Source organism: Triplophysa rosa, linkage group LG24 (assembly GCF_024868665.1).
Source record: "Triplophysa rosa linkage group LG24, Trosa_1v2, whole genome shotgun sequence".
Taxonomy (NCBI): Eukaryota; Metazoa; Chordata; class Actinopteri; order Cypriniformes; family Nemacheilidae; genus Triplophysa; species Triplophysa rosa.
Window position 1 is genome coordinate 152,886 of NC_079913.1, and position 11,668 is coordinate 164,553.

Here is an 11,668-nt window from a genome sequence, read left to right on the forward strand (position 1 = left end):
ATGTATGGTTTTGTATGTGACGAATAAACTTTGAACTATTTACTTGGACATCTGTTTCAAGCTGTTAAAGCTAGGCAGAACTTTTTCAACACCTGTCTGCACTACTTGTTGCATTTAAAATTGAATAAGAAGATTAGAAAGAGTAATGGCAAAAAAACGTGCGAATCTATTAGTCAGTAAAGAGAAAAAGAGCCCCAGTATGAGCTCTAGAGATCTGTCTGTCATTTACACTTACAGAACATGTACAGTATTCTTACATATTTTTTGATACAATTTACTGATGATCAATCCGTCTATGTATATTCCTTAAGAAGTTTTGTGTACACGGATAAATAACTTTAAAAACCGTTCATAGTAATTTGACCTTTGCTTTCTTTTGAAAACAGCTAGTAAATAAAACAACTGAGAAAGATTATTAATGATAGCCTATTATTAATGATACATTGGAATTGCAGGACAAGATTGACATATTCGGTTAAGGTTTTTGTTATAGAAACAATATTAATAAACGATTAATACATGTAGAAAGTGACATCTTATAAAATTGTATTGCATGAAAATTGTTTACATTTTTTAATAACAAATAAAAATCTGTAGTAAAACCAAGTGGTGCTCGGAGCTGGAATTGAAGACAGCAGCTGAATCGATTCTTTCCATTCCCAAACCAGGAACCGGAATCGACTCCAACAGCAGACAGACAGTCGTGCTGATATAACAATAACAAAAGTGCAGGATCTATTAATGATCATTTTTTCGTTGTAAGTTTATGTTTTGGGATATATCTGTATGTTTTAGGGTAAGATTAGATGGCTGAGCTCGATCGATTTCCGGGTCACTGATAGGACGGAGGAGCGAGGAAGCGCCAACGATTCAATTTTCTCTTGATGCCTTTTTAGTCTGAGGCGGTTTTGACTGATGCTCGATTGTGCGAGAGCTTCGTCCTGAAGAACTGATGCTTCACTGATGCTTCTGTGTCTGAGTTTTATCTGATATCTGAGGTCTGACGGAAACCTGTTACATTTCACAGCCGTATCTTGTTCTTCTAACATTTTTATTATATTATCCTTAATAATGGCATTGTAGTATTTTTTTATAGAGGCTTCTGTGGCAAACACGTTTTAAATGTCATACAGCATGTTATTTTTATAATATAATAAATTGTGTTTTGTTGTTTGATATAAGATAGTTATTTTGCAATTAACACCATCTAACAGACCTGTTATAGTTGTTATTCTTGTTCTCTGTCGCTAGGGGGCTCTCGCGACCACAGTCACAGGTAACCGATCAAACAATCCGTCCCCTTTGAACTGCTCAAATCACAGAAAAAACTTCAGTTCATACAGGTCACCAAAAAATGGACATTCTTTCATCACTGAACCACCCTCGTGTCATTACAAGACCAGAGGAGAAAGAGTCATTACATGTACAGTTTAGAACGACCTGAGGGTGAAAAAATGATGAATGTTTTGTTGAACTTTGTCACATTACAGAAATAAAATGCTAATGCCGTATCATGTTGATCAAAAAATGAAGCAGAAATGATTCTTTAAAATAACTTTCTATTATTCAGTTTCCATAGCAGGTTAGTGTTGACTGAAAGCAGTAATGTGATGTTGAGAAAATGACACTCGGCTCTCTCTGGGTTTGTAAAGTTGGCCTTAAACCCTCTGCATTGGCATAAACCCGTGAGTGTTTCTTTAAAAGGACAATCCAGGAAAGCTTGTTGAAAAGCAAGCGGCTCACGCTCTGCCTCACAGGCTGATCAGAGATCAGGTCGCGCAGGTATAGAGCTGGCCTCAGAAAATCTCTCGTCCAGCTGTTTCTCACGCCTGCGGCCTGATGGGTTTCCCGGCTGCTGGAGGTAATTGCCAGTCACCACAGTAAACCACAGTCACTGCTGAACGTGAAAGCTTCTGTTATGGGCTGTAATTTGCTCGATCATTTTTGCACATCATCCCCCAAAAGACGGAAGAAAAGCACATTGGCTTCTTCATACTTGTGTAGAGTTGAAGTGTTTCGTGATATTGAGAACATCAAAGAAGCTTCTAAGGTTTCCCACCATCGTTCATTCTTGTCTCCTCCTGTCTCCAGAGAAGAGATTTTAAAGGCCGCTGATAATAAAACAACATTGCCAAAAGCATCGAGACATTTCTCAAGCACACACAGAAGAGTCGTGACTGCGTTTGAGACTGTCAGATGTTTAATTCATTCAGTTTTTCTCTCAGTGCAAAACAACAAGAGTTATTCTAGAACATGTACAGGTGGGTCTGTGGATGATATCAGGGTTGTGTGTGTCGTCGTGCCCGTTCAGGTCAGCAAAGAAACAAAAATACACAAAAGCTCTGTTTCAAACCCTAGTGTGACGTCCATTCACACACAGCAACACAATTCGTGCTCTACATAGGGGACTTGACTCAGTTACTAAGATAATGATTGAACAAATACATACTTCACACAAATTCTATGTCAAATTATCGATGTTTCTTTAAAGTTATGAACGTTTTTGTCAATTCATCAACACTCACTATGAGGTTTTATGATGCTGTCTAGGAAGGCGACTCGCTAGGTTGTGTAAGAGAGCCAGCAACATACAGAAACACAAAAGTTGTGGAATAAACAACAAAACGGAGGAATGATTATAAACGTCTTCATTCAACTGAACCACAAAATACTTCCAGTAACAAAATGACCTGTATATATTTCTATATTTATATATCTAAAGTGCATTATAGTACAAAAATAATATCAGCAGCACCTGATACCTTACCAAAATAAATACACCATTCAAACAAAATAAATTACAGGAATTCTGACACCGTGATAGAGGCATAGTCCTACATGTAAGAACAAAGAATAAAAGAACAAAATGAAGGTAAAGCAAAACTATTCACAAGGTTTGGAGTCTGCAGCTCAATGCGTGGAGCTCAGCAGTGTCGTTGTCTTTGTCATTGTTCGGGCGATTTGAGAATATTTACAAGGTAATAAATATTTTCCTCTCACTTTGACATGAATGTTGCGGTGTCCATTTCAAATGTCCTCGCAGATCTGAAGAGAAGATCAACAAGAATCAAACAGGAGTTCAGAAAGAGTTGCTGAATAACAGAGAGAGTTTGTGTGATGATGGTGATGATGATGATGTTTACCGTCGTCAGAGACTGACAGTGTTTTAGTGCTGGCCCGAGCCGCTCCCGATGTCCTCCGGCGGTGATCGTCCGAGCGAGCGAGCCCTCCTCTTCCTCCCCCCTCCCTCTCTCCTCTTCCCCGCTCGGCCCTTCTTCTTCCTCTTGCCGTTGGCCTTCTGCGCGCTGTCTTTGTACGTTTGAGATTTATTGGTTTCCTGCGGGAGGTTGGTGCCCTCCTCATCCTCCAGCTGGAAGCTGATGGGCAGGTTCTTGGTGCCCCCGGCGGGTTTGGGATGGACGGTGCCCGTTCCCACGGCGAGCCCCACATCTATCGGCACGGCGACGGTGTGAGCGCTCCCTCCTCCGCTCTGCTGCTGAGCTTCACGGATCTCGGCCGTGTGCACTTCATGAAGTAACTCCTGCAGCCACATGCGCCTCTTCAGGTCCTGCAGCGTCCGGCCTTTATCATGCATGAGCTGAGCGTGTGTCACTGAACGCTTCCTGACAAACACAAGACATCACATCACATCTTAGATCGGTCACATTTATAACAAGATTCTCTCAATCAGACTGGAAAAACATCCAGTGCGCAGTGAAAACATGAGGAAACACCGTAAATACACTTGATTTATGACACTTCACAACAACGTCTTGTATTGCATGTTTACTTTTACTTCAAAAATGCACATGACACACGTTGTCTTGTCGTCCCCAGAAGAAAATGTCATTGCTCTTGTTAAAGCTCAGGAGATTTATTGTAATCAGTATAGTCTCACATGAAGAGTCTGGAGGTGTAAATGAATGTAGATTTGAGTCAAATTGATGAGAAATGTTTTTTGGCACATTGTTGACATCTCTTCTGAAACTCTAACAACAGATTTCTTCTGAGACACACATGAGATTCAAGAAACTTTCCCTTTGCTCTTCATTTCATTTCATTCATGTCTAGGAGAAACAACTCCGATAATACTGAAAGCTCTTCTGTGATTTTTATTTGGAATATTCAAGATCTAAATGAGATCAGTATGTGTGTTCTGGGATTTGTTTCTAATCACTGCAAAACCTGTACACGCATGCACACACACGCACACGGTTCCATGTTTTATGGGGACATTCCATAGACACAGTGGTTTTTATACTGTACAAACTGTATCTCATATTCCCTCCCCCTAACCCTAACAATCACACACAACTGTCTGCTCTTTTACATTTTCACAAAAGTTCATTCTCTATGATTTATAAGCTCGTTTCCTCATGGGGACCAAAAAAATGTCCCCAAAAGGACAAGGGTTTTGGATATTGCCATCTTTGTGGGGACATTTTGTCCCCATACCGTAGGGTTTACCCTTCCCACACACACACACACACACACACACACACTATGCCTTTTAACCTAAATTCTCATTTGGTGATCAACAAAGGTTTTTACTGTCAGCCGTGTTCAATGTGTTTTGAGTTAAATCCAGAAGGTTTGGCTCACATCCAACCCCCCAGCGGTGCTGTATTCACCCGGCTGGGCCTCCGGTTCCCCGTCCTAAATCAAACCCAAACAAACCACCAGCAGTGCTGATGTCAGCCTCCGCACCGGCCCGTGGGATCTTTAGCTGTTTTCTGACACCTCCACAGTCGACGTGGATCTTCAAACATCAAAACCCTCTCCAGCCCAAAGTGCCGAAAGCCAATAATCAGAGCTGCAACCTTAAACGCGCAGTAATTGTAAAGAACGGGTGCCACTGCGTCTCGGTTGAAATCACTGGGAGGTGTAAGAGCGGGCAGATCTGACGGCCCCTCGACTCGAAGAGATCTCTGCTACCGTGTGCAGTTTTGGATACTCGGCATTCAGTCCAAACGTCTTGAAACAATTACACATATCTCCTATCTGAGCCAAAGTAAAGCAGACATCAGATCAGAGCGCTCTTTCAACCTGAAGAGGGTCCGTGTGAACACCAGGGGGCAGCAGAGGGCAGGAATCAAACCTTTGGTCACCTCCTGATTTCCAGCAAACAAAAGATTGATCAAACATGTTGACATTGGATTTGAGCTGCAGATCGATTGTAGATCAGATTTGTTCTTGAAGAGTTTTTCCAGACTGGTTACACTGATCCATGAGATTATTCCTCATCAGGCAGCGAGCGATGAGTTTCCCTTTCTTTGGAGAGTGTCTTTATTCCTCTCCCGTGGCTCCTCATGAACGCTGTTGCTCTGTGCTCTGCTCTTCTGTCACGTCGTATGATTTTCTTAATGTACTCGGACAGATTTATGAGACAGAAATGTCCATCGTATAAAACCCAACGCCGGTGTGTCCGGAGACAGAGAGAGCTCTGTATGTCCATCTCTCTGCAACACATCTGTGATATTCATTCACTATTTCAACCTGTGTAGAGATTTTCTCTGAACCATGATTTTACTTTAGATTTATGAGCTCATGCGTATAACCAACACGGTTTTAAAATGCCATGGTTAGACTGTGGTTACTGTGTTTTGGGGGTTTAGTCAGGGTCACAGAGCATTCAAACTAGAGTAAATCTACTGGATTATTCCCACTGTGTTAAAGATGCATGCGTGTCTGTGATTAATGTCAGAATGAATGTTCATGTGCTCAGATGGCTTGTGAGCAGAAACACAGCCACAGAAGATAAGAGCTGCTTTGTGTTGGTGAAACTGAAAGAGCAGATCTGCCTTGGCTCTGAAACATCTCTCGCTGGCTCACATTCAGGTGAACACCAGTAGGAGGTTTTGTCCTGGACGGCAGCGTCCGCTCGCTGCTTCTAAACGTGAACGCCCGTTCTGATGAGGCTCTGAGATCACACACTTGTGTTGTTTGGCCACCGATCGAACCTTCCAACAAAGGAGAACTCTTCCTCGGAGAGATCCCATCAGCGCCACCGGCCAGAACATAATCCAGTTGATTGTGATTCAAGGTCCAAACCCTTTTACCCGCTCGCTGAAATCATTACTGGTGTTGTTGTTTCATCAAATCACCCGAATCCTTCATCATTACCGTCACACTTAAATCAACTTTTATAAATCATTTGAATCTCGACGATGTTCCAAAAGAGTTTTCTGTGTATTGTTGTAACTCTCATACGCACACTATAACGAGCTGAAAACACAACAAACATCATCTCCTAACACACACACACACACAAGCTCATTAAAAGCTGACATGAGGTCGGGGAGGTCCTGGCACACGTGTGCGGATCACAGACAAGGGTCCATGGAAGCGTGTTTTGCATTCAGACATGAAAGATCTCCTCCGCTGGGAGAAGCAGCAACCCTTCTCTCTCTCTCTCAGACTCTATCAGCGGGCGTCTGTCACGGAGCGGGCGGCACAAAAGCACGTCTGTGCGAGCAGCAGGTGGCCTGCGGAGCATCTGGGTGGCATCTGAGGAGCCCGGAGCGAGCGAGCAGCCCACACCTCGCTCGCCCCCAAACTCTGAGCAAACACACAGGTGGGCACAGACTATCAAAACACCTCCCGGCACGATCTCCAAACTTACGGCCAAACACCACACACACAAGTCATGCTAACTTCAACATCAACAATCACTTGATTTTTCTCTTTGGCACGTGCAAACGTTGTGGCCATACTGTATTAGGAGCGTCCTGGATGGGTTTTGAGATATTGTGATCTTGATGTAGTCTTAATATTCCTTCACAGTAAGTCCGAATCTCTCTTGAACGCGGCACATGCTCTGATGGTTCATGTCTAAGCAGAAAGAGTGCAGTATGTGAGCATCGTATGGTGGCACTTACATGCGACTGCTGAGGGCATCGACGGGCCGGCCGTGATGAGGGACAGGAGAACACAGTAAGAAAAGAGCAAAGATCCACTGCTGGAGAACCCGTCTAGAACACAACATCTTCCTCTTCTCTGAATCTGAGCAAACACACACAAACACAAGCTTACATACGACTACAGCTTAAACGTACAGTATTTGTGTTCTTTCTGGGAAGGGTTAAGTGTGATTCAGCTGCTCATGTTGACATGCTAAACACATCACATCTGACTCCAGAGACTCAAACACATCCGAGAGAAGAGAGCGTCTGAGTCACAACACAAACCCAAAGATGAGAAACAACTTACAACACAACGAGCTTTGTGTGCGTCTGCGAGTCCTCTGTCCCGTGAGACACGACTCCAGTCTCCTCAAAGTTTCCAGGCTGAAACAAATGAATAAACAGCGGCGTGTTAACCCAGGTGAACGGCTCCTTCAAAGTATCCAGCATCAGATTCTCCTGTAAAGTGATCCGAGTGAGCTGCAGAGAATCCAGAGGTGCGAGCGATCTGATCGCCAGTGTTTCAGGTGCTCTGTTCTACAGCTGGATGATGAGGATGGGAAACTTTCAGAAGTCTTCAGGTTGAGAGAGAGAGAGAGAGAGAGAGAGAGAGAGAGAGAGAGAGTGGGAGGGGAGGTTATGGCTGGGGGAGGCCTAACAAAGACTCGGCCCGTATGTAGGCAGTCTACTCCTCTTGTGTTTATATGAGAGAGCGAGAGAGAGAGAGAGAGAGAGAGAGAGACAGAGAGAGAGAGAGAGAGGGAGCACTGTATTACATATGAAGTTTGGAGAGGAAGTTAAATGTGAGGAACACACATACACAGACGTATGTCAACACTTAAAGTGGAAGTTCACCCAAAAATCTACTTTGTGTGATTTTTTACTCACCCACATGGCGTTACACATGTTTAGAGGACTTCGGAGCACAAATAGAGATATTTAGGTGACGTCCGAGAGCTTTCCAGGCCTCCTCATAGACATCATGGTTATAGTTTTTGCCAAGGTCCAGAAAAGCACTAAAGACATGGTTCCGCGCACAGTGACTCAGTAGAATTCTTTTGAAGCGACGAGAACGCTCTATGTGCGGAAAACAAATGTATGGTGCACGTTCACGAGAGCACTTCAAAAGTAGACAGGTTTTGTGTCTTGTATGGCGCATGAACGCGCCATACACTCACAAGACAGAGGAGAATATATCCATTAAAGTCGGTAATTTGATTTGTTTTCCGCACATAAAGCGATCTCGTCGCTTCAAAAGAATTCTGAGAATTCTGAGTCACTGTGCGCGGAACCATGTCTTTAGTGCTTTTCTGGACCTTGGCAAAAACTATAACCATGATGTCTATGAGGAGGCCTGGAAAGCTCTCGGACGTCACCTAAATATCTCTATTTGTGCTCCGAAGTCCTCTAAACATGTGTAACGCCATGTGGGCGAGTAAAAAATCACACAAAGTAGATTTTTGGGTGAACTTCCACTTTAAGAGCCACTTGAGAAACTGTTGAACAAAAATGTAAAAGCAAGTGACACAGAGAGAGCGCAAACATTTGACAAAAAATGAAGATGATGGTTCACGTTGATAGATAATGTGCTGAAACACAGTTCACCCAAAAATGAAACAAATTCTGTCATCATTTCCTCACGTTTGAGTTGTTCCAAATCTGTATAAATGTTTTTGTTTGGTTAAACACAGAAAGATATTTGGAAGAATGCTTATAACCAGACAGTTCTTGAACCCCACTGACTCCCATAGTAGGAAAACTGACACTGGTAGTCAAAAGTGCCCCAGAACCGTCCTACATTCTTCAAAATATCTTCTTTTGTGTTCAACAGAACAAAGACATTTAAACAGATTTGGAACAACTCCAAGGCGAATAAATGATGAGAGAATTTTCATGTTTGGGTGAAGTGTCCCTTTAACCATTCAGAGAGTGTTACAGATTCTAACAGCCTCACAGATGAGATCTCTTTAATATCATAGACATCACTGAGACTCAACAGAGAGCAAAAGGAAAGTTCTACTGAAGTCTCATGTGTGTCTCAGATATTTCTCCTGATTGTCAGAACAGTGTGTCAAACTGAGCTCAGATTTCTCTCGTCTGATATCTCAATATCAACTCAAACATTTCTCATCAAATCCAGACGCTTCATGTGTTCAGTCTCATTTGATTCTCTTTTTATTTCTCCTGAGAGAGACATCTCAGACTCATTTGAATGAAACACAACGGAGAACTCAAATCTCTTGATATAACATGTTCTTCTGCAGAAGTATTGTTTCTACTTGAGTGTCTCAATTATTGACTCGTTTCTGTAGACCTTTTCAAGATTGAAGGTTGGTATTCGTCAGGAGAAAGATGCGAGACAGAGGATGACAGTAGTGTTGTGTCACCTGTGTTGGTGTGGGTTTAACCCTGAAGTCTTCTAAACTTGAGTCTCTTTGTGCTTTTAGCTTTGAGACTCAGTCCGTTGACATTTTCAGTGATTATGAGTTTGGCTTTCTTTCAAACCTCCCAGTGTGATATTGTTTGACATCTGCTGCGCGTGCGTGCGTGAGAACATTGACTGACGGCTATTGTTGGCCTTTTGGTGCAAGTTTCAGAAACACACGGCGCTGGTAAGTAAAGAGATTTTCCCAACAGGCTGATCTGTTGGTTTTTGTGAACCCATTTCTACAGCGCTACACTTTCTGTGTTTTGTGTGTTTGCAGATGTTTGAACGTCTTAACTTACTGACCTTCACTTACTGGAAGTTTAGAGCTGAATGAAAGTTCCAGACGCAGTGTAAAGATGGGCTTCAGTGACATTCACCTCTCTATACCCAACATAAACGTCAAAGAATCAGTTTGCTTTTGAAAGAAATTCTGGCCTCAGATTCCTAACTGAACATGTATCTGAAGATGAATCTTATGACGTGTTTTTTGTCCCGTTTGAAACTCGCTGAGAGATTCTCATCGTCTCCTGAACACGATGACAGAACTTTAGTGATATGTTGAGATGTGTCTTGAGCATCGGTGGATGTTTCTCAGAACACGGACTCATTCTACACATGAAGAGAATGAAATGGTTCTCACAGCTGTCTTTTCCATCAGCCTCCTTCTCCGCAGACTCCAGGAATTCTTCTCATCTCACCCTGATGAGCTTCTCACACCGTTTCTTACACAGCTTAGCGTTTTACCTTCAGGACATTTCATTGACCTAAGAATACATTCAACTTCATTCAAATCTTAAGAGATGTTTTTGTTGCTTCTCAAGTAAATGTATCTTGATCGAAGATTTTTTGCTGTATTTCTTGATATTTGATGGAGATATTTGTACTGAAAAACAAGACGAATGCTAAATGAGAAGATTCTTTAACATTTACTTTAACATCAAGTCTATCTAGGAGAAACGACTGAGATGTGGAGGTGATCTTATTTGTCCATAAAAACATATGATATGGGTTATAATTATTCCAGTGATAATGGTGTTAAATATTCGTTTCAGATGTGTCGTCCGGTCACTGCGTACCAATGCGTTTGTGTTTGCTCGCTCTGGCGTATGTGTGAGAACGTTCTCACGTCATTGAGCTCCGGGCAGGCAGTGAGATGTTCTCTTGGAAGACGCGTGGAACAATGTAAAGGTCGACTTATTTACAAAATAACGAAATGAGTGTGTGTTGTGCTGGGCGTCCCTCTTCAGACCGATGATGCGGATCCTTCCCGTTTTATGAGCTCCTTCACAGGGTGGGCCAGTTTTCTCTAGTGAACAGTTCAGTCGCAGAGGTCCAGACTACCTGTTTCAGCCCCTGTGGTCCGCGCACACACACACGCGCACACACACGCGCGCACGCGCACACACACACACACTCACGCTTATATAAGGCTTCTGCATGGAGTTGGAAAAAAAGACCTCATTCGGGGGCACTCTGGAGAGTATACTTTACCTGCACATAAACAGGTGAAAAAAGTCTTTCCTGGCAGGAGGCGTGAAATGGGACGGGGCCAGGAAAGCTGTTTTAGATTCATCCAAAATGACTGGCTTTTGGCAGCGAGCGGCGTACACAAAACAACTGTTCACTTTTAATCTTACTGCTTCACCCCCGTCTCTCTCTCTCTCTCTCTCCTTCCAAAAGTGTTTTATTAGCATGAGTGTCTCACTGGATTCATTACGCTCTGTGTGTTAGTTAGGAACTCAATGACTGATTGGGATTAATGCTTCATTCTGAATTACATTTCACAGATTTTGCTCGGTCTACGAAAATGCTTAAAGATGTTTAAAGTCAGTATGATATGAAAACGGACTATTCATGTTTGTAATGCACATTGTGAACAATCAATTGATCTCCCCTCTCTTTATAATTAACACGTAAGGTTAGCTCCGCCTCCAAAACCTCACCTGACTGCATCCTGGTATAGTTTGTAACATCTCTGTTTGTTCTGTTAGAGGTCGGACTCATGAAAGCGACTGGGACACCGTTACGCAACACAGCTCAGTCTCTATGAAAGCAGGTTGGGAGCGTTGTGCTGTGACTCGTCACATTGAAGAGCGTGTGGACTCTGTTCTGTTGGCTTCTCTCAGACTTTCCTCCAGGAGTCATAAAGTATTATATCACACCATTTCCTTTACAGTTCTCTCTTACATTAATGCACCTGATTTTCATTTGAGAATTATAAGCAGAAAGTCAAACGCTGGGATTCGGGTGAAGTCATGAGCTCAGAGCTGAATATGAAATCTGTCCTCATGAAAACCCATCGCGGCGGATGTGAGAAAGCAGTCTGATATCTAGACAG

General features: G+C 42.8%; 1 protein-coding gene across 8 annotated transcripts in view; it reads right to left on the reverse strand.

Annotated features, from left to right (window-relative positions):
• Positions 1-2,182: 2,182 nt before the first annotated feature.
• Positions 2,183-11,668, reverse strand: part of pthlha (parathyroid hormone-like hormone a) — a 93,327-nt gene continuing 83,841 nt past the window's right edge. For 7 of the 8 annotated variants that reach the window (XM_057324050.1, XM_057324054.1, XM_057324051.1 and 4 more), the window contains 4 exons: positions 7,210-7,286; positions 6,879-7,002; positions 3,144-3,623; positions 2,183-3,045 (listed from right to left, as the gene is read on the reverse strand). In XM_057324050.1, coding sequence (XP_057180033.1) covers positions 3,167-3,623; positions 6,879-6,985 — 564 coding nt within the window. In that variant the 5' untranslated portion in view covers positions 6,986-7,002; positions 7,210-7,286 and the 3' untranslated portion in view covers positions 2,183-3,045; positions 3,144-3,166. Of the gene's footprint in view, positions 3,046-3,143; positions 3,624-4,602; positions 5,034-6,878; positions 7,003-7,209; positions 7,287-11,668 lie in introns of those variants that run through there. The other variant, XM_057324057.1, reaches the window with a different exon arrangement.